The following is a 27,116-nucleotide window of genomic DNA, read 5'->3' on the forward strand; positions in this document are numbered from 1 at the left end:
GTGAAAAAAAGAGATAGGGAAAATGAATTTAAATGAACTTATATCAATCAAAATTAATATTGGGGCGGCCCGGTGGTGTAGACGACAGTGGACCCATTCTGACCTTCGGATTTAATCTCATCCGGGTCGTCCGCCAGTAGTGAGGACTGACTATCCAACTACGAGGTATATCGGCAAGTCTAGTAAGCCACTAGATGGCCGTCGTGACCTTGGAAGGCCGTTAGGTCAAGAAGAAAAAGATCAACTACAATTAAAATGAATTTAAAATTACTAAAATTGGTAAGACTTGAACCAGTCTATTAACCAACATTTTGTTGGTAAAATGTGATATAAATTCGGAAAAAGTTAGAAAAGTTCTTTATTTATTGTAGTTTTATTAATCTATTTATTTAATTATTTATTTATTTATTTATTATTAGATTATAAAATAACAGTTCGTATTTTCAACACCATGTGTGATGACTGAAACAATATACATTATTATTAAGGAATTTCCTCCCTATTTTTTGCCTTAATTGAACTTATAGTTAGCTGATGTTTGAATTACTGTACTTTTATCAAGATATTCAATTCAATTCTTTTCTTTTTTCATGTGTTATTTTGCTTGCAAATAGAACATGCTGATTATTTTATTCTTAATTATACGCTGATCAGAGTTTTTGTAATTTTACTCTCTTTTTTATCTTATTTTATTTGAGAATGACGGCTCTACGCCTTTTTGTCCACTTTTTTCTCTAATATTATTTTAAATTATTTCTTCCCTTATTTTATTTATTTATTTGATTCCTTCATTCAATTTTGTCAATTTGTCTCTTTTTTCCTGTTCATCGTCTAAAATTCTTCTTTCTGTGTTTTTACTTTTATTTCCATGTTCTTTCCAGTCGGTGGATGGTGGCAGGAAAGGCGGATCCGGAAATGCCGAAACGCATGTACATCCATCCCGATTCGCCCTCGACCGGCGAACAGTGGATGCAGAAGGTGGTCTCGTTTCACAAGCTGAAGCTTACCAACAACATTAGTGATAAGCACGGATTTGTAAGTACCAATGTTTAATGTAATGTTGTTATCTTTCTCCTATGCAATTTTATTCATCTGGATGAATTGTTTGATTCTCGAAGTAGCGCTTAAGCGTTACAAAGCGTTACAATTGCAATGTCAAAATTTACGTCTCACTCGCCTGTCACTGTGTGTGGCGGTGACCTTACAAAATCCCATTAAAAATAGATAATGAAGTAAGAAATGAGCTTAGCCACCAGCAGCCTCCCCCCTCCTCACCCACCCCCCACCCCCACACCCAAACTCTAAACTCCAGTAGCAACCAATAAAGAACAAGCGACCCAAGTTGTCGCACGTGTGCATTAATGTCCACTCGGCTAAGGTCAGCTCGGAAGCGACCACATCTAACTCTGCCATCAAAACCCCCCGGGTGAGGGTAAGTGTAAAAAGAAAGCGCGTCGGTTTGAAGCCTCGTTTTTACGATGGTCCCTTGGACCTTGTCGGCGATTCGCTTTGAACTGATGCCGCCCTGTGTGCGTTAAATCGCTTGATCTGTGTAAGACCCGCTGTCGAAGCTAATGGATGCAGCATCACCCTCTTCGGCATAGTTCGGTGGCGTGAAGGTGAAAGAATGGGATGTCTGCCTCCACTCTTAATCTAAGCCACCGCGCGTTTAGCTTAATCGTGAACTCGAGGCTAGACAGCAGCAATAACGACAAAAAAAAAACCCCGTACAACCAGAAGCAACGCCACTGAATTTGCGTCCGGACCGGGGTCTCCTCCTACAATCCTTACCGTTTTGAGCTGTCCAAGCAGCAGGCAAACAAAGTAGTTGGGTTTTGTGTGTGTGTGACAATTTTAGTTCTTCTTCTTGCTCTTCATCATTTTGCGGTCCCCCTTACCCTCCCTCTCTGTACAACAAGATCACGGTAGTACGCTTAATTGTGTTTACTATCGCTAAATAGTACGCCTTAATCGTCGTCGGGAAAGATTTTCGGTGTTGGCCGTGCCGTCGGACTCCCTTGGTGTGTGTGTTTCGGCGGTAAGATGAAAGCTTCCGAGAGGGAGGACTTAGTCTTATTTACACGACAATCAAACGCAACTGGAGGAATTTGTTTGGTTCGGGTTGTCTGCGTGGCTAGTTAGCTCCCGCCTGGGAGTGAAGATGATGTGATCGGTAGTTTGTAGATCTCTCCTTAATTGTGTTACGCGCCCGGGCAGCGTAGTGTTTGCCGTGCGTTAATTGAAGTGCGGTTTGCTGGCATGCGAATTATCGTCATCAAAACACAATGCGTCCAGAGATGCGGGAGACTGATTAGCGTCGCTAAATGGTTGAATAATATTGGGTTTGATAAATATTTGATTTCTCATAGAACTAAAGCAAGCAAAAATGAGTGACTTTTGGTTTCGCAGCTCATAGAAATCTGTGGATTATGTACCAAATAAATTAGTAAATCAAAATCTGATTTTTGTGACGAAGGATTGACTATCCAGCCACGACGAAACTGTTCGCAAAGGCTTCTTTCTTATCAAAATGTGTTTGAGAAATGTTTGAATATTGATATCGATATTCAATTATCATCTGTTATGCATCACTTTATTAGTTTAATTTTGACGGTCTTAATCAACTGACCATCCCTGTAACTCTGTTTGCACCCTTTCAGAAAAAAAAAACCTTTCCAACTACGCTCCCTTACTACACACCCTTGCCGGCACTTATCAAAGACTTAAACGATCGCCCGCAATCAACAGCTTCCGAAGGATTAGCTCTGTTGTGCGAGTTTATTATTTTACTCGTCTACTGTTTACTAGACAAAAACACGTCTCAAGTACGGCCCTCCTGATCCATGATCCGCAATCAGTGCCCTCGAAAGGGGAATAAAAATTATTCACCACCAGAGGTCGTAAAAGTAAACATGCGAGCCTGCGAGCTGAAGAGGCAGCAGCCTGGGCACGGTGATGATGTCTGGTGGTGCTGATAATGTTGGTCATGGTTTTCGCCTCCGGAGAGCTCCCGTTTGCTGTGCCAAATTTGTCTAAATGGCCTGTCAAACCGGTAGCCGCTGGACGGGGTGACCGCTCCCAAGTGGAACAGAAATACACAGCGCAAAGAAGCAAACGCATCTTTTTTTGTTTTGTTTCAAAAGCTTTGAAACGCAAATAAATCAAACCGAAAAAGGGAAAGAAGGAATACGCGATACGAGCCGTTTTGGTCGGAGCAAGATCGCACAAAAATTGGGAAACCTAATCGGAAACCACCGTCGACGGGCCGAAAATCAAATGACGCTTGGGCAAACGAATGAACGCAAATAAGCGCAAGCAAAGGCAAAACAAGCCGTACAAATAATAGACGATCCGGCCAGGAATGGAGCAGAGATGCTTCAGTAGCAAAAAAAAAAAAAAGACCCGCAAAAGCGTAATTAAAACAAGCGTCCGACATAATGGATGATAAAGACGAACCGCTCGGCTCGACTCGCGGACATTCGCTAAGGACACAAGCGGTCTAGCATATTCGTCTTACTTTGTTGGGTGTGTTGCATTGATGTTGATGCTTTTTGCTTTGTTTTTTAGCTGCTGCTGTATGCCATGTTTGATGGATGGTTTAATTTGCGCGTAGAATCGAATAGGAATAGCACAATAAAAAACTCATTATCATACAATCACGCGCACACACGCGCATACTCCCATCGTGTCCATTGAGCTGATTTTGATAGTGAGAATTAGACAGCCGTAGCTTTGCTACTGGACTTTGAAGATTTGTGTCACACTGTTGCATCTTTGGGTCTGAGTAATTTTCAATTCAAATCCCCATAAATTGTCCACCTTTTCTGCGCTCCCAATCTGTCACCAATAAAACTGATCCCTTTCCCTAACGGGGGCAGCATTGTGGGTGATCGATAGATTATCGCCCTTGTTCTTACCTGCCTATTTATCGGACAACCCTGTTTGTCTCCGAGACAAAAAAAGGTAGCTCAAAAGGATGTTTTTTTGTGTCCCTAAGGATCATAAAGGAAATTAGCTCTTTAATAAAAAAAGCCCTGAGCCTTCAAGTGGATGGCCTCAGTTGTCAGAAGCGCCCTATCTGCGGTAGCCGATAGCGACAGGGAACACTGATAGTAAAAGTAGCGATAATCGCTTGTTTGGAAATTATTCCTACATGCCATTAATGTCTCCGGTGGTCCGCCCTCACTGACTAGGCACATCTGACCGATAAAAGACGACCATAAAAAAACAACGAACTGTACACTGTGCCTCTGTCCCTGGTGGCATCTGGCCGGTTGCGCTTGCTTGAGTGACATCGATCCGAAGGACGACCGCAAAACGTACCACCGGAGGATAAGAAAAAGCGGACCCAGGAAACGGTTCACTGATTCGTTGAGTGACAGAACTTCACGTCTAGCTGATGCGATACGGGACGAAAGGACGACCACTTCTAAGACATGCCACCGTCTTCACGGACCACAAGAGCCCGAAGAATTGAAGGATCCTTTCGCCCGGCTAATGTCATGTTCTTCGGCATTCGGTGTATATCCTTTTGGACCGGGGGAAAAGCAAGAAGAAAAAACATACTTTAAACCCACAAAGTTCGTGAGAGCAACGCGGGAAGGGCAGTGGTGCGGCATAACATACCCAAGCACCCAAGCACCCGGAGTCCTTGGAACGATTCGCGACTTCGCATCGATAGCGCATAGAAAAGCACCGGAGGCGCATAGTTCAATTTCTTGAAGGTACGAGCTGCTTCTATCGCTTAGAAAGGAAGAAAAGCCCCTGCGGGTGATATGAAGGAGTCTTGCGATTTCTTCTCCCTGTTCCACCCTCTCTCCCTACTTTATCCTTTCTTCACCTTGTCAAGAGTGTTGCCGCAAGGCAACGGTTTCGCACACACAATGAAATGTTTTAGAAAATTAGGAATATTATTTAGACATTGATCCCATTGTTCGTACCAAGATCCGAAAAGGTACTATCTCTCTCTCTCTCTCTCTCTCTCTCTCTCTCTCTCTCTCTCACACACTCTCTCGCTCGACTTTCTGCAACGCAACTTCGTCCTGCTTCGGGAGAATGCAATGGGTTTAACCCTGCAGGGGTACTGCACGGGGACCCAAGCACTGGTTCGGTACGGTAATTGAGTCGCTCGCTTGGATAGTTGAATGTCTGTGTGTGTGTGTGTCGGCAAAGTACAAACAGACGAAGGCGCGCGTCCCTGATGGCTCCTCGGGGGCAATTGTGGTGAGTTTACCGGGTGTATGACGATGCTTTTGTGGCATGGCTACCGGTCTGGGACGTCGAAAATTGGCTTGGATTGAAATTGGGTCGATCGGATCGGTGTAAATGGAGTGAGCTTCCAGCTCACTCCTGAGCTCTCTATTGTGTCGGTAAACGGTTGACTGAATTTGCGAAGAAGCGGTCGTCTCGATGCTACTGCTGCTGCTGCTGCGCTTGAGTAGAAATTCTATTTAGATTTAGACGTTTCGATAACGGGCCCCCTGCAACAGCGAGCCGTTGGACCGAACCGCAAACTAGCAGCGCAAAAAGAGAGCAGTTTTTGGGCCTGTTTTTGGCATACAGAGCGCTCTGCCTCGGGAGTCACCGGAATGCATGTCGGTAAGGATAATGCAATGAAGGAGGCGAGCAGGTAATATCGTTATAGTCCTGAAAGGATCGTACAAATTGACGATGGAATTGGATGGAGATTACGGGCGAGTGAGGATCGCTTCCATTATCTGCTGTGGCTGGAAATTGAATATCCTGTGTAATGTAGCTGTTGAAAACCCTCTGTGAAGGGATGAAGCTCTAGCAGCTGGTAAAGCGATAGAGACACTCCAAATGATCTAATTTTTTTTTTCGAATGAAAGAAGCAATACCTGAAACAGATTTTAAATAAAAATGTTTTTCATCAGTTGTGCGAAAAGTTTAGTACAACTCCAATGTATTAAAAGCGTAGCAGATCTTAAGAGCTAAAGTTGGGTATTAAAAAAACAAAACAAAGCAAGTGTCAAGTGTCAGCCAGCCTCCAGACCGAATGCTACTGATGTGATCAATTCTTTGTGTGGCAAGATTTGCCGACTTTCCTTTCAAACGTTCTACAGCGCCCGCCAGAGCACCGACAGAGATGCATAAGTACATTAAGGCTAGACAAATAGACAAACAAGCTCCTCTTCCCCCATCTCATTGCTAGGGAGAAGTCACTCTGCTCAGCTTCCCGGTTTCTATTTGCCGTATCATTACTTCATTTCTTTCGAGCGAAAAAAAAACAGTACATCCCAGGCGCATCTCTCTCCCTCCCTCCCTCCCAATGCAACACGAAGAAGCCAAGGTGCATTGAATGGACGAGTAAATGGGTGCATTTCAATATTGACTTGTCACCTTCCTCTATGTGTGTCACACCCTCGCGCAGTCCCTAACATCCCGGCTTTGTGAGGAGGTACGGAAAAATGAATCTTCAGCGCAAACAAAAACCTCTCTCACACTTGCCCGGTTTGACAGTTTGGTGTTTTGGGGAACGGTTTTTGCCGCCGTTCCCTTAGTCCCTCGCGATATTGCTTCGAGTTCTCGAAGCACACAATTCATCATTTCAAAAACGGCACTGGCTGACGCCATATCGTCCGCTTTCCGTGCGATTGGGTTAGGGAGTTTGAATCGAAAGACGCATGTGAATGGCTTTGTTTTTCTTCCTCCTCCTCCTCCTCCTGGCCCGGGGTTTGCCGGAGAAGCGCCATTTGGGGGCCGTGTTGTGTAAATTTGGTTAGGAATCGTTTCTGTTTGCGTGTTGTCAATGCTTTTTTTCTCTCGGTGGACTGATGTGAGATTGACGTGGCAGTAGCCGTGCTCTGCTACTGCACTTGATCAGCGGCGAGAGTGTGTTTGATGTTTGCTATACCTTCTACAGCAGGAGCAGCAGCAGCAGCAGCAGCAAAGACGAATAGTGTTTTGCTACGGTCGGCTAACAGATCGGTGAGATTGAAGTTGAGATTATTACTGTGGAATTAAGTCGTTACTGATCAACCTTTTTGGTAGCCATTTCTAAATAGATGGTAGGACAGGCTTTCGTGAGACTTAAGAGGCATCAAACATGGATTTCAGCAAGAAGAAAGGATCAACAAATTTTAAAATAAAATGTTGGGATTAAAATTCCAAATGTGGTTTAATTCTCCAAAGACACTTCATTATTGGACAAAACATTCCATTGTGGCCTACCAACTTCAACAATCCCTTCACTTCATTAGCTTCAATCAAACGAAACACGCATGACCAGAGCAGTTGAGCTTGATGGCGCGTAAAATTAGCCCTACATATGACACATACCCATCCCAAAACACCCTTTCTACAAAGTCTTCACACACCTTGACGGGGATGACGTGTTGTGCCCGAAATTTGGCGAATCCATTTTCGGTGAGGTTTTTTTTTGGGATGTGGTTTTAAAATTAGCTCAAATTATCCATTTTCCCTGGTAACCCTGGCACACATGAAAGGCGTTGCAGGCAGCAGACAAGCACACGTGACCATCAACCCACTCGGCTGGTTGGTTCCGCAACAAAGGACATCTTAGGACACACAGTGCAAAAACCGAACGGTTCGCCCATCTCCAGTTCGGGTTCAGTGGAGCATGTAGTTGGTACTCGTCCTTGTTGCCGTCCTGCCGTCCTGCAAAACAGGCCAGCTAGCTTTAAGTGAGTGAGCCATGGAAATAGAGCATCGCAACGATCACTTATCCGGGGGACACATCGTAGTAAAAGGATAATCGTTTCGGTTTGGTGAAATCTTGATGCCCGAGCTGCACACTTCACTGGTCCGGATCAAAGGATCCGGTGCGCTCCGGTCCTGGCGAGAGTGGAGATTTTATTTGCGGCCAGATCCCGGTGAATCGGTAAGAAATCAAACAAAATGCGCTCGTCAAAAACGGTCGTCCCAAACCACGTCCACACACACACACATACAATTGGAATGGATCGGTTCCGAAGGTGCGTACGCTTTGGGACCGGTTCCCAATTTCTCATTAGGTATGCCGCACCGGTAGCTGTCCATATTTATAATAGGGCCAATTTTCTTCATCACTTATTCACGGGCGTCCGACGGGAGGGTTTTGCGGTGTGCAATCATAATCACGATCACGAGGCGCGAGTTTTGCATAATGTTGTACCCGTCGTCGTGTCGAATTCAAATGGTCATCGGGGTAAGTTGCTTAAGAATCCGGCAGGCGTACACGCTCCTCGAGAATCTGTTCCTTTAGAAGACAAGCCAACAGAAAAAAAGACAACATGTACGCAGCCGAGCTTCTCCACTGTATTATTTGAAAGATGTCAATCAACGGCAACGGAGGGAACAGATTGAATGAAGCGAGTCCTAACAAAACCTCAAGACACAATACCGTCCGTCTGGATGGGTATTGAGAGGGTGTTTTTTTTTTTTGTTTTTGCTCTGTGTTCTTGCTGGCGGTCTCTTTTTATCGAATAGTTCTGACCGACCGACAGCAGACATCATCCATAGAGTGCCAAACTAGCGCGATATTTCTTTGGAAGGGGTTTTGAGGTTATAATATTGCGTAAAACGAACCCTTTCGTCCCAACACTCTCACAAACCCAAATTCCTCATTGACTCATCGGGGTTTTTAAGGGGAGGACAACTCGAGATCGAAAATACGTAGTGCCAAAAGCGTAGTGTAAACCCGGTGTGTCCCATCGCGCCGGGACGTTAAAAACGTTAACACTTCGTCGCGTTTTCAAGTGACATGTAAGCTAATTCGAATTTGTGTACAGATTTTAACTGGGCTGAAAGTATCGGGGAACGGGGAAGCAAAACCGAAGGCAAGAAGCAACTCTTAAGAGAACACGATGCCGCACCGATTTCTGCAAGGATCCATGGCCCAAATGGACTTCAAACTGGACAGCGGGTGTCGGCTTTTGGAACATGCCGTGGTTGTTGCTGTTAGCTCTTTTTTTTTTCTATGGCCCGCAAATTTCGATGGTCAGAAATCGTTTGAGGGAATGCTCCGGTAGGCACCGCACGGTTTCCTCTCGCCGGGGAGTTGTTGGGCCTTTTTTTTGTCTCGGTTGGCGGTACTTCTTTTGCTTGCTGAGGTGACTGTGTGCAAGTTAATTTCACGATTATCGGGCGAAGGGAGTTTTGTAGTAGGGTAGCGAGAGGATTGGAGTAAGAGGTGCTATCAGGTGGCTGCTTCAAACCTGACCATTGATGGATCACATTAATCTTCCGTGCGTGGGTTTGCTCGGGATGGATGATGAATATGTTTGCTGGTTAGGGTTTTTTTTATTAGGGAACTTAAAAATTAGTTTCAGAAGTTGATATAACCTTGCAGTCGATACGAATAGCTTAGAGCAACTCTTTTTATGTCATAATTAAATATTAAGGCGCAACAGGTTGTCAGGGAAGTTAAAAGAAAACTAGCTCACAAAACTGAACTCTTTGCAAAGTTGCCATAATGAACTTTGTTTGACTTAAATTTTATAGCACATTCTTCCCTTCTTTTATCTGCTTTCTTATCACTTTATTTCATTTGAAATATATCAAATCAAACGTTTTTTTTAGTCGCTATAGATATCATTGAATGACATAATTTTTACAAAACATTTAATCTCTAATCTGCTACTCCATCATAAAGCTGTCTAAATAGACAAACTCTATTCTATCACATTTTTCCGTCTTATGTCTTGTTTTCTTGGATAAGATCTCTTTGATCTGTGGGTACTTTTTCTTGTCGATCCTCATCTCGGCAATCGTTAGACGGCAAGTAGGTGATCTTTGACTTAAGATCTCTTTCCGACCGTGTCGGCAGATAAAACAGATGAACTAATCATTCATCTCGCAACTATTTATTGCCCTATCGCTCGGAGCTTTTACAAGCTATTTTTATCTAATCATCGTTTCGTTTGACATTTCCCGGAAGTTTGTCAAGCTGTCAAGAAAACTTGTTTCACTGTTTGTGCGTGTTTATTTTGCCACAATTGTTAGATAAATATGTTTCTTCCTTTTTTCTATATGAATGATTGATCATCACTAGACACGATCGGCAAAGGGGAAAAAAGGGGATAAAACATTGTTCCGTTCTGGAACACGGGAGCCATTTTGTTGCTTTTCCGTGAATTCGTTATCACACCACAGACATCTAATTAACCCCACCATCAAACCATCATCAGTGAGAGAACGTTGAATAGTTTTCCAATGGCCATTGTGTGAGAGGGATTAGCTCTCTCAGGATGGAGTTGAAAAAGAGTTGTAGCCTTTTTTAAGCTAAATCGCAAGGGTGCAGCATGCTAATGAATGAATGAAACGACGGACTGCAGGATGCGTTTACGGGAATACCACGCGTAAATAAAATATGTTTTTATATTCCATTATTTTATTCTCTCTCTCTCTCTTTCTGTCACACATCCACTCAAGAAGAATTTATTCGATAGCCAAAAGAGGAAGAACTCTTCACAGAAATTTTAATACCCATAATTATCGACCCGTTAAGCACCGAAAGGGACGGGTGGGTTGAATTTTTTATTAAAAGCAAGCCAATTTCCTTTCACGGCCCAACGGCCAACCGGGGTGAAGTTGATGCGATTCCCACGATCGCCGTGTCGCTTGGAACAATGTGTCAATAAAAGTGTGATTTGAAACGTTACTTTAGGCATTTGTTTGCCTTTTTTTGGCCTCTCTATGTTGTGGCCATTATACATAAATAAGCATCGTTGAAGTATGAACACGTACCGGACAAAAAAAAAAAGGAAAAAGGAAAGCCTGGAAGCGTTAGCAGGCGCACGGAAAACAAATGCTCATTAAACGCTCGCAGGACTTAGTGGGCCAATTTTGACCACCTTCAAATACAAAAACACCTCTTCACTTTCGTTCTAGCGGGTTTTTTTTGTAGGGCTAATAATCATGAAATCCGGGGATTCATACCACGAATGATATGAAGTTGAGCTGTGGGAGCACGAGGACCGGAGGAAACATTCATCATTTCTCACGTCATCGTCCACGCAATTATCCACCCATAATGTCCCATTGTGTGTGTGCGTGTGCTTGTGTGTGAGTGAGTTTTTTTATGAGAATCAGTCATAAATTAGAACTCACCGTTAACTGGTAGATTTCGGTTGCTTTGGACCAAATTTAAGCCACGGTATTCTAGTTTTCCACAATTTTCCACACGCCCGTATAGTAACGGGTGTTAAGTAGCAAATATTTCTCACACTTTCCGTTCACCTTTTCACTAGTTCATGCTACGATTTTGTGTGTGTGTGTGTGTGTGTGTGTGTGTTTTATGCTACATGCCAACACGAACGCCATTTGTGGCTGACAACAACATTCCAAACAAGCGCCCGGTTGCGTTGGTGTGAATATTACACGCACGCACTATTTCACGCGCCGGGTGGTAAAAATTAGTAGCGATTATTCTTTTATTCGTTTTCGGGTTGACATTTTCGGGCGTACTGGTGGTTAGACCTCAGAAAGCTTAGCGTGCCAGTGGTTCGCGCGTTTTGACAAATATTTATTGGCGAAGCATTTGGGGTTTGGTGTGCCGAGGTGCGACTAGAAACACCTTTCGATACAGTGGGGTTTACATTAAACACCGACACCGAGCGTTGGACCCACCGACGCTCGGCTCATATCTGGTGTCGTAAAGGCTTTGGCTGGCACCCTCCCATCCGCTGGAGTATTTGTTCGGCAGTGTTAAAGTGTGTGTTCCTGGAGAAAAAATGGATGGAAAAGCACACAGCACAGTTTCGTGACACCACAAGCTTATCTAGCCGAAGTGATCTTTACTTCACCGGGGGTGTTTTTTGTTTGTTTGTTTGTTGCCTTTTCCAACAATGAGTAGACAGTTGGGGGTGGTTAAAAAAAAGGGGGTCTATTAATTTCAACCCCCAAAAACCGTACCAGGAAAGGCACGTGTAACGCCGGACCACAGCATAAGCCACTAATGCTACCATCGGAAAGGTGCTGGTGCTGGGTGTGATCATAATTCATGCCCGCTTTATGTACGGTGTCCGCTCACACAAAATTCACTGAGTTGCTATCAGTTAGGCTTTTCTTTTTGGTTAATTATTAATTAGACCCAACGCGTCAACTAGGTTCATGCCCTGTAGAAAGGAAGAGGCTAGGGGAAGGTTGAATTTAGTGATTTTTTAAGGCTTTTCTTGCCCGGCTAGCGTAGTCCTTGTTGGTTTAGGGTGTTAATCATTTTGATTCAAGCAATTTTAAGCCCTGAAAATGTAAGGTTTTACTGCTACTAGCAGAGGTAAATTAATTCTCTTGCCGGTTTATTCAAATTGAGTGGAGATAGCCAAACACTTATTTCTGTCCGACGGGCTTTTTTTTAAAGGATAGAAAGGATATGACAGACCGGATAACTATGAGAAGGACATATTTTATAAACTTTATTTGTATTTTATTCAAATCTGTTGCTAAGTAGTACTTTCTTTGTGTCAAAACTGTAGACGAAAGATTTTATGAAATGCTGTTCGTTCAGTACGGAAAAGGTAGTTCAAACTATGATAATAGAGCTTCCAGTGTATTCTACTCGGAGTCGACGTAAGGTAATAATTTTTTCAGAATCATTCGGTCATAGTGCGTTCACTGCTAGATAAGATTTGTTCATCCTCTACCAGACGCAAGTTCCTCGCTAGTGGTGTTAAGCGAATTGCCTATCTGAAGGCGTGACAATAGTGTTGTTTAGTAATACTCAATACAACTAAACTTAACGAAAGATAGAGAATAAAATTCAATTTATCTTAATGATTAATAAATTATTTTAATTTTAATTCAAATTATGAGCAATGAGCCGTTTATCGATCGTTTTCTGCGATCGATAAACGGCTCATTATGCATGAATGTCTCATAGAAGAATTTGGCTGAGAATTGTCATCTTTTTCATATTTTTTTTTACCGTTCAACGATACAACCGCCAGTAAGTTTAAGTTACTGTTAAGGCCACGGGCCATGGGAGATTTCAAAGTCAAAATTTCAGGCTCTTCAAAAATTCAACAATCAGGAAGGACTCTTGAGTGTTTATGAAATTTTCTCGCTTTGAAATCGCTTTTTGAGAACCTGTTTGAAATTTCCCGCGGCATGCAGCCTTTACATTTTGTCAATCTTTGTCTTATGCTAGAAATCGGAACTGGACGGCAAACGTTTTAGAATTTACGTAGCAGTTATATGGCAAAATTTCATCTTAAAAAATACGTTTCAAAATACCATTATATTCATTTAAGAAAAAAAACAGATCCTACAAATGTAATAATTCTCTCTGGTAGACATATTCCCACTGCAGTGGGAAGCGTGCAAATGGAAAATCCCTTACAACCAGCCTCAAAACTGTGCATATCCGGTAAGGCTCTAGAGCAGCTGACGAGGTTTCGAACAAGAATAACAGCAACAACAACAAAAAAAAAGGGGTGAAAGTCCTTCAGCATTGCACCAACACCAATAGACACGGGAGCGCGTTAGACGCACGGACGCATATAATGATGGCGCTGCAAATATGGCCGCGGATTAGATGTTCCTACCATAGCTGCATACACAACACGGCTCGTTGTGCCAGAAACTACAGAACAAAAAAACACACACGTGAAAGGAAGGAAAAATACACACACACATACATACAAACACTAGGAGGGTTGAATAAAAAGGCTCCTGGGTTGTGCAACCCATGCACGAGCAAGGCCAGGGGGGGAGTAAAAAATGGAAAATAAAAACCACTCGTGCTAAGGCTCCGGTGTAATGGGCACTGAAGTACTTAAAGAAGGTGCATGCAGTCACACCTCGTCGATGGTGGAATTGTTCACCCGTACAGGGTGGGTCGTAGAATTTGTCGATCGCCGTGTATGCACTTCTTCATTTTGACAAACAGTGTGGTAAATGGAGGGTTTGGGCAAAAAAATGGGGATTTTTCATTCGAAGAAGATGGAACTGTAAGGCTCAAAAATAATATTATTGCTAATACAAAATACTATAAATGCCTCACACAAGCCTGTTTAAAAATCAAATTCACTCTAGCTCGATCTTAAATAACGTCATGAATTAAATAAACAATTTTAAATCAATTCAAAGCTCATAAATCACTCACCCTGTTTGGTGGCCAGATTGCATTACCCGTGCCTTGCACGAATCCATCTTTTTCGTCCCTCTTTGCTGTGGTCGCACCTTTCAACACACTCCTGTGACACACGCACACTGAAGTCGCTATGTTTACTCTAAAGAAAAGCGCAAACGGCATCTGTACCGGACTGCACTGTTCGTATCGTATGCATGTATGCACGTGTAAGGATATTATTACCTCGAATTTGAAATGAATTACACGTCTAACGATGATGATGATAATGATGATGGTGAAGGAATAAAGCAGCATGCTAGTAGTGGTGGTGAGGATGGTGATCTTGTAATGGCTGAGATAAATGAACTCCCTTTGCGAGATGTGGCTATTAAGGCGTAAAGTAGATTTGCTTTTTAATGAACTTACTTTAATGAAAGCATAAAGAAATAATATTTTTCTGCATAATTTCATACCGATATTCACGCACAAGAAGGTTCATTTTGCGAATCTTCTTACTGCAAACAGAACAGCCTTTTCCTTTGCTCACGCACTGGCTGCCGCATCTTCAATATCATATTTCTCCCGATTTGTCAACTGCCATATCCCGAGCACATTCATCATGTTTTACGAGCTGCTTTCACTGTGCGTTCGCAATCTGTCCCCCATCGTGGCTGTCACATCGTTTAACCTGGGGTTAAAATAAATTACACCGAGAGAAGATCGCTGTTAATGTACCGCAACACACCGCTGCGATGCAAAACTACGCACACAAGCACTACAGACGGCAAAAGTAGGGAGAGTTGAAGCTGCCGGAGATATTAATAGAATGTAGAATTTAGAAAAAAAAGGTAGCCAAGTAACTTGGACAGGAATGCAATAAAAAAAAAAAAAACGAAAACGCTGCAACGCTTCACCAGGTCAGCCAAGCCGGAAGGTGTGACCGAAACCACTGTCAGAATTTTTGCCCAAGAAAATTGGAAAATATTATCAGCAGCAAAGGGAAAAGACACAAATATGCGAGAGAAAGGAAAACGTATACAATATAGTTTGCACCAGAATTTTCCAACACGATGCGATGTTGGATAGATTGAGTTGCTTTTGGGCCCTGGGCAAGTGCCAGCGGCAGCAGCAAGTTTGTTGGATGGATGACTGATTTCAGGGTACACCTCACCCAGCCCAACTTGGGAAGCAAGTTATTGCAGACACATACGCATACACATTTTTTCTCGTTTTCCCGCAGCTTGGGCAATGAAGGCAAGAATTTTCCATTTTCATGTTTAACGCGTTCCTGTGACGCGGGTTTTTCGGCACGGTAGGAGCTCCCCACCTTTCGTTGGTACATCACCGATGCCCGAAGCAGAAGGTGCTACGAGGCCATTCCTACGCCGAACCGAACCGGAACCACTTACGATCGGACAAGAAGGCCAACTAGGAAGAAAAAAAGTATTTGCGCGCCAGCTTTCCGGTAGGAATGTTTCCACCTTGCCACGTTCGACCCTCGCGAGAAGGTAACATCGTGGGCTTTATCTTACTCTCTCTCTCTCCCTCTTCGTTATCTATTTTATTTAATATGTATTTCTACTACAACATTACAAGAATTCCTTTACTTTTAAGCTGGTCCGTCTTTCGCTTTTTTCTTTCTTTTCGCGCGTTTGATGTTCGGCAGCTTCGCACAACACTGCGCTAGGCCATCCCGGCCATCTCGGTGCGTCTATAAATCGACAAAAATTGCACAAATAACTTTCTCAGACACCTGCTCCGGTGAGCAGCCAGCCGACCAAAGCCGACCACCGAAAACCCTCACCTTCTTCGGCCCCGGTCCGATTACATTGTAAGCGCATGTTGTAAGGCGTCTTTTCTTCTGCTTGAAGCTTGAGGTCAAACAGTAACACGGAACGGTCTCTGTGTAGCTCTATCTTACTCTATGTATAAAACAAGAAAACCACGCTTTTGCCTTTTCTTGAGAGACAACATCAAAAAACGACTCACCCAGGGCGTGAGCGCGCCGCGAGGCAAGAAGCCGCGAGTAATTAGCGATATTATTTATGTTTTGTGCCCCGGAACAACATGATAATTAATAACAATACCCACCTCATAAATAATTTACAAATAGTTTCACGTTTTTTTTCTACATTTTTTTGTGAGTGTGTTTGTGCTTTTTTCCTTCTTCACCGGTCGGCTTGTGTGTTTTAGTTTGCGTGGTGGATAAAGCTCTAGCTTCTCTATAATTGATGACTTGAACTTAGTGGTACAAAGTGTACAAAAACAGTAGGATTTTTTGTTGTTTTTCGGGTAGAAACGGGGAAAAAATTCTACAGAAAGAAAAAGGGTGGTAAGGATGAGGATGAAAAGTCCCAGGGTGAATAAAGGGAAAAGTAAAATAAGTGATAGCGGTGATTAGATTTTTCACAATATTGAAGCTACAAATTGTGCCAGGAAGGAATTTTGATTCGACATCTTTCATAAGTAGTGTAAATAATACTTGTAACTCTTGCTTCGGAGCATATATTGCAGAAAGATCCCTTTTCAAGCTCCTTTAGAATCAAGTATTTACCAAAAAAAAAATCCTCCAAGCCAAACACTCCACAGCAAAGGGCACGTGAAACTTGCAAAAAAAATTCATTTTCACCTGCATATTATCAGCATCACTATCGTCGACGTAATCAGAGATTTTCCGAGCTTTCTCTCTCTCTTTCTCTCTCTCTCTCTCTCTCTCTCTATCAATTAAGAAGGAAAGAGAAACCGCAAAATACAAGCTAATAATTAATGACCAAATCATAACCCTCCGACACCTTGACGGAGGTGGAAAATTCTGACATGTTCGGTCTTAGCTGAACTCCGGACTGTAACTTTCATTATCATTCATTTGTTTGTATTCGCATTGTATTTTCACTCCCTACCAGCTGCAGCGGTTTTGTTTTTCCACTCCCCTGCAGCTAAGGAAAGGCATCGGCACTCATTTGTCGCTTTGCTCGGTGAGATGGTACACACCACCGCCCTTAAAAGGGTTCGTAAATTGGGCGTTGGAATGCTACGGTTGTTTGTAGTAAATTTATGAATTCCATTCTTATTGGTGGCAATATCCATATTCATTCTATGCTAGTTTAGTGGTGGAAAACATTTCTATTCGCGAGAAAAAATGGAAGTAAAAAAATCGGAAAAAATGTTGTGCTGCCATGATGGTTTTGTAGGAGGAAGGATTGTTTGATGATGGCTTTTCTATACTTATTTATGCTATTTAACTGCTTTAACTTCCATTTAAGAGCATTTTTTGTCTATTAATCTTTGATTGGTCGTACCGTGCACTTTTTTTAATCGTGAGGAACGGCCTGACCGTGAAGCTAGCCTGTCTACATTATAACCTGCTACAATTTCACATAATAAATGTTCTATTTTTAAAACATGTTTCAGTTAATTTTAACAGTCTTCAAAATTGTGGTTGTGGATTGCTGAAAATATAGTTCTTATATGAGCATAATTTGATAGTAATTGTATTGGTTTTCTAGTATGTTTCTTTATCTTTGTAATGTAATATTCTGTTCACTGAATTGCCTTTCACATAATTCACTTAATCTACTTTTTACGTTCACTTCAAGCTAAAATTGAGAGTAAAAATGTCTTGAAGATAATTACGTCCTTCCCGAACCTGTGTTGGGGTAAGAGGTGGGACTTATCATTCTCAAAATAATTGTCTTTTTTCAATTAATGTGGTATCATGCTTATTTGTGCTGTGATCTTATCTTTTTGTATGTTTGGTTGGTAATTTAAAAGACTTAAAAACTGTAGTTAAGTATCAAAGGGTTCGTTGATGAATATTTAAGTTACTTTTTATATCCACCAATATATCTGATGTGGTAGATCTTACTTCTTGGCTTTATTCTACGGAAGGCTTTTATTTATTAATGTCATTTGGATTGCGCATAAACAAGTGGAAAGCGTTCAGCTGTTGTTGAAAAGCCCACAAAAAATAATATTGAATAAGCTTATGCTTCATATGTTTTATTCGGCTGCATTGAAATGTTCTAAATGAACCGTTTAGTTTTAAATGAGAATGATACTGTCTGTGCTTCTTTGTTTAAAATTATTATGACGGTTTTGTATGATGGTTTGGGCCGTATTGTCAATACCACATTTGTTGACTCTTTATCTGTGTTTCTTATTTAAACAAGGTTCAAATATTATTACAAAATTTTTTCGCAAAATTAAGCTATGAAGCCTTTTGTTGCTGTGTAGGGGACTTATCAAATAATTTGATACCAGAGTATTTTATTTGCTACTAAACTGGGTAGAACCTTTGCTTTTATTTTAAAATTAAACTATTTCCTTAGGATTTATTCGCATTCCAAAATGCATAATTTATTACAAACATAGTTTACAAATAGTTTAATTTTCTACCACCAACATTAAATTGGATATACCATTTCCATCAGATTTGTTCTCTCCGTGAGCTGAGAGATAAAGACGTAAAGGTCCTCATTTAATCTACTTATACACGGGTACGTAAGGATACGTTTTGCTCCCCTTCTGTTTGTACAAGGATCCGAGAACAATACAACCATCCTAATTAGAGCTCAAACAACAGCACCCAAGTTAAAAAAAAGGAAGTCCTTTTTGGTAGATTTTTATCAACAAGTAATAGATCGCCAAAAACCGAGATCGGCTCGATAAACTACCATAAATGTTCGGAAACGGCAATGGACCGGCAGAAGAAAAATGAAACCACAAATCCTTGCGCGCTGAAATTCGTTATCTAAAAGTAGTTTAAATCCCATCTCCCTCTTTCCCTCTCACTCACTCCCAGGAGGGGATTTTCGGAAAAGGATATTCTATTCCCTTGCAGAAAAAGCGAGAGCAAAAGAAACACGAGGGACCAAATGCTTCCCTGAAAGTGATACCGATCGGCACCCGTGGTGCGGGGAGTGAAATCACTTCCATTTGTAATTTACGCTTCGCCGGCAACCGCCAAAACCGTCTGGCCCGGCCAATCACTTAAGATGACAAGGTTACCACAATCGTGACAGCGGGAACTGTCTGGCCACAAAATCCCATCGCTAAGCCGCACCAATTAGTCACCGAGAAAAGAAAAAAGGCCCGTCCTGCCGGTAAGGGTGGCCTCGGCTGGCCGTGTCACGTGGGAATTAGGTGCTGGTGTGTAAAAGATTAGATGAGCTGATGATGTTTGCCGATGGTGTGGTGGTATGGTTTTGATTTGAAATCGCGAGCCCCCGGTTGGGCCAAAAAAGGGGTGATATTTAATTGCTGCGCCACGCCAGGTTTTTCGGGGTGTCATCGGTGCGGGTTTCCTTTTCCTGGTTGTCCACTCCGAAACGGGAAATGGTGGAAGGTGTCGCTAACAAACGGTGCCAAGCGCTTAATCAGTTGGATGGAAAGACCGCTGTGGTTGTTTGAATCATAATGTCGCTTTGATGAAGTTTTAATTAAAAGAGGGTTACATCTGGCAGTTCGAAAACATAAAGCTGTTACTCCATTTTGTTTTCGGTTGTGTTGGTAATGATAGCCAAGTAGCTCAAACAGGTAATAAATAAAGTATGCGATGTCGCTGCTTAATGACTGGTTAAGAGAATCCATTCGATTTTGTAGCTGTTTAAGAAAGATGATTTTCATTGATAGAGTTTCGTAAGCATTCTGTATTTATTCTGTATTATTCTGTATTTTGAATTCTTCATTGTTTAAAAATTTATAGAAATCCACACCACTCCGGTTCCGCTCACGGTTCCGCGCCGTCGTCCGCCAATCCGTTATCACGGCCTTGATGGCCGCCTCTGTCCGTGTGGACGGCCTAAAAGGACGTTCTGAGCTGGGTCGTCTGGTGCATTGCGCATAACATGGTCAGCCCTGGCGAGCCTGGCGAGCCTAAATCGATGCACGACGGTGAGGTCGTCATACAGTTCTTAGAACTCGTCGTTCTAGCAGCTTCTTTATTGTAAGAAATTTTTGGTCATTTGCTCAGTATTTTTGCTTATTGAGTCTTAAAGTCATTAGATAAGCAAGTGACGTTTTGACTGTCAGTTCGTATGGAGCGTGGACAGCATTTTAGCCTCGAAACTTCAAAATAACAATAAAACTTGCTCAGGTTATCATAGATCCTATGAGTAAGATGTACTTTTCGTTATACACTCATGAATTTTAATCAAAGATTCTTAAATTTAATCTTCTGGACATGCTTCAAATGACTTTTCAGGCTTTTTTAAATTTAAATGTCCATTGCAATATTCTTTACAGTATAATGTTTGAAAAGCTTATTTAATAATATTTTTTGGACTCAAGGATCTTGTATGCTGTTTAGCTGCTGCTAGTGTTCAATAAAGGCCTAAAACCTTTCATTGGATTTTATTTAATTTCTGGAATATTATTGTCCAAATAGCTTCTGCTCTATGATTTTCGTTTCTTATAACGTCAATCTTATACAGTTTTAGACAAAAATAAAACAATCAAAACAGTTCTGTTCTCGATGCTATGGCGCAAAAATTCTAAAAGGAGAAACAGAAATCAACGAGGCAAGAGGTCGGGTGACACATTTGTTCAATTGAACCAAGCGCCGGCGCAAACATACACACACAAACACACACACGCATACTTCCACATGATGCGAAACAAAAAGCGGGGAGTTCAACTGCAACTATCCTCCCCGAAAGGAGGGGTGAGGAAAATCGCACTCGCATGTTTCTTCGCGCAGTGTCCATCCCTTTCGCACGCGTACACCGGTGTGGACAAAACGCACCAACACTTGCACACGACGTTGTGGTTACGTTGTAAAAAATCACACATGCCATCGGGACGGGCATTTGTTTGCCCTCCATTGCCCGCCATCATCGGTGCACGGCCTTTTTTTGCTGGTTGCCCTGCGGACCAACAACCGGACCAACCGGACTCGCCGGGAACTGGGCAGTAGTGTTCTACAAACACTACGACACGGTCCGTGACACACGCGCACGTCCGAAAAACATGTCGAGCGCGTCAATTATCGTGGAATTAATTTACACTTTCTTGCCGTTTTCGGGTGCGCAGGCCGGGCGACTTGCACGTAGAGCGTTTGCTCGGTTGCCTTTAGGTGGAAGCGTTGAAGCGTTTCTCGCTCGGCAAAGCAAATACAATGGGGCAGCTTATTAGTTTAGAAACGGGATACAGTACAGTATGATATTGTACGCATCAAACCCTAGCAAGAGAACAAGAGCTTTCGCAAGATGAAGTCCTTCCTTTCGTGGACTTATCAAAGACGAGCATCGCTTCACGTCCCCCGTGGGGAGGAGGCATGGGGGGAGGGGGAGGGAGATTGGGCCACACCTTATAAGGCGGAGCCGTGCTCTGCAAAGATGGGACAGGACAAAACGCGTTCGATCAGCTTCCTCCCTTTGCCATCGGGTTTCTTTTCCCTTTTCACCCCGGGACAAGATGAATCCAATTCTCAATTGGGCCGACAAAGAGGAAAACCTGAACGTTCGCAAAAGCGCAAGTGAGTGCACCGGACGCGACGTCGACCACGACGACGACAGAATGGTGTTTTACTTCTTATCGTTCTCGTGGAGCGCCTTCTTCTGTCTTCTGGTTTTTGTCGCGCTCGCTGTGCATTCCTATGGCGAAACGAAGGGTGAGCCGGGTGCCAAGGAAACGGGGTATGAGCATGAGAAGTCCACCGTGGTCCACCACACCACACCGTCGAGAAACGGTGTTGGGTTTAAGTGTACCCGTGCTATCCATTTGACCATTTTTCATTTTCTACCCGTGCCCCACCAACCAGTGCAAAAGGCTTGCTGTGGGCTAGGGTATCCTTGCTGGCCGAAAAAATGATTCGTGTACAGCCAACGACGAAAAGGGCCGGGTTTTTTTTTCGGTGTGTCTCTCTATATACTCGAGCGCGCGCGCCTTCGCCTTTGATGCAATATTAAATTACAAATCGCGTCGTCATCGCACACTGGCGTTTCCCCCCCAACGGGGGGAGGGAGGGATGATTTTTTCTTCGTGAGAATTTCCCTGTCTCTGCTGCTTCTTTTCCCTGTGGCGCTGTGTGTGTGTGTGTGTGTATGTGTTTTTGCCATGCCCGTTCTCACCCGGGGGCTGTTTGGGAAAGGTGTGCAAGCGAGCCAACTATACTTGGCTGGGACTGAACGGTCGTCGCAGCGTCACAACAGCGCGAAAGACGCACACACACACACACACGTACACGCTGTTATGTTGCGTGATAGCGGGCGCGAGAATGCAATCGCGACCAAAGCGAAAGAGGTGCGCTCTTACGCGAAGAAGAATCTCGTTTTCTCAAGATGGTTTCCATTGCAGAGTGCGTCGCCCGTCTGCGACGTGATGGGCATCGTTTTGTGCGGTTTTATTCCTGCTTCGGGAGGTTGTTTTGTAAGGTTTTAAAGATGGAGTTTATTCAATAAATGTCTTTTGTATATAATAAAGGGTTTTCCGTGCGAGTTTTGGTCCGTCATTCTTCTGTGTAAAATTCACTCTGTTCTATCGTTTACCATGGGCGTTATATGCTTCTTGCCTCTCGAGCCAGTCCAGTGTAGTCCAAAAAATAAACATCTAGCGTGGTAAGAAAGCCAAGAAGCATATTTCACCCACGGTACACGACAGAACAAAATTGTAGTTAATTTGATTTTATTTCTAATTACAAGTCCACTCCATTTATTGCTGTTGTTGAGAACAAACTACACTAGCGAATTATATTAAGCGACGTTCGTATTAAAGACAAATGTTTTCAAGCAAAAAGAGTCCCATAAAGCTTTGATCAAACGGAGTATAAATCCTAAAACACGCAGAGCCAATGTTAGAATTGCCAAGTTCTAAGGGGTTTGAAGTGTTGACCTATGTTTCGTGGATCACACCAAGAGTTCGAGCTTTTCTTTTGTACATTTTAAAACGTATCAGAAAAAAACTGTAAGACAAAAACTGTGGGCAAAAATGTCTGGGAAACCGTCAAAAAGGCTCTGAATGTTTGGAAAAAATGAACGAGAAAGTAACAGAAAAAAAACTTTTGGACGAAATGAAAAAAAAAAATATTTGGGCTATCGTCAACCATGGAAAAGCGTCAATAATCCTCGGTAAACCCTGTAATTACTCAAGAATTGAACTGAACAAACTAAACAAGAGTTCAATAACAATTGGTGTCTCTTTAGTAAGACCTTCTACAAGCAGAACTGTTGTGATGTACCGCGCTCATATAAACTTAAAATTTGCGGCAAAGTGACACATTACTAAATCTAACTTTACATGAACTTCACATAAACTAAGCTACAAATATTTAACCTTCCATTAAGCATTCGAACTCTATATTACGGCAGCACGAGTATAATCGGTACGGTAATAGTTGGTCACCGAGTTTTCTTGACGGCGCTTTAAACGCCTTTCGTGTTTGCAAAGTGTTCTCAAGGCTAAGAACTAATAAGCCGCAAAAAAAAATACACACACACACACTGTGCCCAAGAAGGAAAAAGAAAGAAAGGACAGGAACCTAGGGTGATAAGTTACATAAAACCCCAACAAACTCGGTGAGCGCGTATCCTAATGTACTCTCTTTTCCTCTCTGTTCGAAGTGAATTATGAAGTGCAAAATGCACCCACCAGTGCCCGTTTGGTTGGTGTAACGGTGGGAAAGGCCAACTTCCACCAAGCCCCACCTAGGTTTTGGTCGCCCAACTTCGGTGCCTGTTCAAGTGTCGCTGCTCGAGAAAGAAATGCAACTGCAAGCGATTCCGAGTGCGTCGGTGCACTTAGCAAGGGTAGTGCAAAACACGCACACAGACATGTGAACACGCACGTTAAAAGCGAGGACATGCTCATAAATGTTTATCGGTCGGTTAGTTTTAGCATATTCCGGCAGAGATATTTGTACTCAAAAGGGGTGCAAAATGAACTCACGTAGCTTGCTATAAAGTTACTATAATTTTATATTTATATTTAAGTATTTATCACATACAAATAAAGCTTTTCCATCGTTCGTTGTATCTGACAACAATATTATGCCCTTACCCAATTCTTCAATACCACTCGCACCCAGGAAACAATCCATAATCGGCTGCACAGTCGATGCATCTCCGACGGACCTTAGGCAACAATCTGCTTGGAGCACGACTTTCTAGCATTTTATGCACCCCCTGCTGGCTTTGTTGGGTCGGCTTCAGGAAAGGTTCGGCCTTTGTTTTTTTTTTGTTCAATTTCCTTCAACAAATAAGAGCGCCTTTGTGTGGTCCAAATGTTGGAGATGTCCACAGTTGAAGAGGAGCAGAAAACGTAAATGAAAGATTTCGTGATTTTTGTACAGTATTGCGAGACATTCTTCACCACTGATAAGAAGGTTCACAAAGCGTTATGATCGAGTTTTGAAGCAGAGAAGCTTTTTTTCTTCTCTAGACTGTTCCAACCGAAGTTCACCCCTCTGAAGGGTACGTATAATTCGTACACTTGCGTTTAATTCATGCCGTCGCCATCACGTCACACGAAACTGTGCCCGGAACGGTGTCGGAGTTTATTACTGTCGCGACACAAGACCTGTGCCTTGATTGATTCCATTTGCATTCGTTAGCGTGCGTCCGTGCGAAAGCAAAGTCCGGGCAGCTTGTGCCTAGAGATTTTATTTTATTTTATGACGGTTTGCGCCGTATCGTCTGTTATTGCAAATTAGATAAGCAACAGAAAAAAAAATGATACAAAAGTTTGCATGCTTCTAAACCGTTCTTAACCTCCTAATCTGCATATTGCTTTAAACCATTAATATGCTCGACTCCATCCAACTTTCAACGCTGAAATGCGCTTTTAAGCCACACACAGCGCTGATTAGTGTATGTGTGTGTGTTGAGTGCTGAGGACCGTCTATAATTGTTTATGCAAAGCACGAAACATCCGCGTCAAACTGTGCGGATTAATTAATACACAAAATGCTAACCTTGCCTTTGCTGACAGGTTTTTTGGGGAAGTTCAAACAGTCGCGCCAATCATAATAACGATGATGATAAACACTGCTCCGTGAGTGATCGGAATAGAGGTTAGAAATCAACGTTTGAAGGTACTGAAAAATTGATCACTCTATCCAGCGAGATAGAAATAGAGGAGCGTTTCCAGCTCCAGGGAATAGAAAATTGAAAAATTGAAAATCATCCTTCGCTACCGTCGCGAGGCCTGTTAACCTTGCGATGATTCTGCCAAGACTTCTTCGAGAGGACAGAAACAATGGACCTCCCACAAATCCCTGACACTAGCTCGAGTGATTTTATGTATGTGGGGGTCGGTATTGGGCGTTCGTACCGACAGTCCAGACCAGAAAAAGGTAAACGAAAGAAGAAGCAAGAGCTCACATGGATTTCCCTCGCCAAACTTTATATTAGTTTATGATAATTAATTCCACGGACTTTGGTGGCTGTTTTGGTGGTCAAGCCGTTTGTTTTGCTCGTGTCAAGAGTAGGAAAACATAAAGAAATATTTGTAATTTGCTGCTGAATTGTTTAACGTCTAATTTTTGAATAAAATACAAAAGATAAATTTATTTCTATAAAGAAAAATTAAGTCTTCAGATGCATTCCTTAGCCAAATTGTTATTACCTTTCCATTCGATAGTTTCTCTCCCCAAAAATAAGGAAAAGTTTGGTAGAAAAATATTTTTAAAAATACACACACATGCCGCTGCTACTACTACTACTAATGACAAATCCAAAAAGAGAATGACGCAGCACAGCTACACTGCTCTTTGTTTTTTTTTTTTGGGCGAACGAAGCATTCAATTAATTAACCATAAAAACGTAATCTAATCAAAATCTCATAAATCATCCTTTATAGGCCTTTTGTACATTTTTTTTTTTTGTTAAAGGCCGAATGTGTTTAGGTTTGAGAAAGAGAGAGAGGGAGATAGAGAAAGACAAAACAAACGCCCAACTGCGAATGGCTACACCTATTTCGTATCTAGGTCTAGCTGCTTGTTTGTACGAGCTTGTTCGATTTTCCTTCTTGTTCGTTCGACCCTCTGTGTGTGTCTATTTTAATGCTAAAAACCTTCAAACTAGCGCTAGAGTGAGTTGTTGTTTTGTTTTTTAACCTTGCTTCCATGTTTTTTGGGGCTTCAAGTTTAGCTCCGGAGCGTGCTCAACAGTAAGCGCTTGACGAAAGCAAAGCAAATTAATACATCTGCTACGCTCAGCAACGATCAGCGCTTACATTTGCAGGCTAAGGATCAGTGCCACCCAGCATGGGAAAGGAGAGTCTACAGGGTCTATTCGACTGGTCTGGGCGATTCAATTGCTCGTGATCTACATTTCTTTCGCGCTCGGTTTTTTTCCCCCATTGGCGTTGGCTCCAACAGCCTCCAGAATCTTGATAGCTTAAGGCACACAGCTTTAACTGCGCCAGATGCAGCACACACACACACACACACAGCCACGGACTTTCAACGGAAGGGATTCTTCAACATTATTAATGGAATAATAACAACACCGAGCACCCATCAACACCCATCTCATCATAACTGAACCTCTGTGTGTCCCTCGGTGAGGGCTCAACGGCTTTCGAGAAACTCACGGCTGGAAAAGAACGTACCACAAAGATCAGGGATATTTTATGGCATATTAAAGGTTGCTTTTTTCTGCTTCTTCCCTACCGCACGCACCCTCCGCCGTTCGCTTACCGGCGCTTCCTGATTATTTATGATCCGCTGTCCCGCGGTCCGATGACCCGCTGGCTGGGTACCCAATAAGCCGCAAGGGTATCCCAATCGGGCCGTGATGGGTTCGTTCGGGGTACGCGTTTTGTTAAACCATATAATTACATGTTTTGTTTGTTCTTGCTCTTTCTCAACCTTTCGTCCAATCGTGCCCTTCCGTCGCCGGTGCGCGTATTCGATTAGCCCTACAATGTAAAGCGACCCGTGGTTGGGCTGGCGCCTTGGTCTTGGGCCACTCTTGAATGAGCGATCGCTTTAAATCATGATATCGATTATGATCGAAGATGATCGCCGCCGTGTGCAGGGGAGGTCCCACCGTATCCGTGTGCTCACTCTAATCAAGTCATGAGTTGGAGGGGGGGGGGGGGGAGGGCGGAGACGCCGCGTGAGAAAAAGGGACAGGGGAGAGGGAACAAG

The 27,116-nt window shown here is 42.8% G+C and overlaps 1 protein-coding gene across 2 annotated transcripts in view; it reads left to right on the plus strand.

The window, feature by feature from the left end:
* Positions 1–27,116, plus strand: part of LOC126567918 (optomotor-blind protein) — a 119,248-nt gene that overhangs the window by 34,826 nt on the left and 57,306 nt on the right. For both annotated transcript variants that reach the window (XM_050224281.1, XM_050224282.1), the window contains exon 3: positions 882–1,035. In XM_050224281.1, coding sequence (XP_050080238.1) covers positions 882–1,035 — 154 coding nt within the window. The remainder of the gene's footprint in view (positions 1–881; positions 1,036–27,116) is intronic.

This window comes from Anopheles maculipalpis, chromosome 2RL, assembly GCF_943734695.1.
Source record: "Anopheles maculipalpis chromosome 2RL, idAnoMacuDA_375_x, whole genome shotgun sequence".
NCBI classification, from domain to species: domain Eukaryota; kingdom Metazoa; phylum Arthropoda; class Insecta; order Diptera; family Culicidae; genus Anopheles; species Anopheles maculipalpis.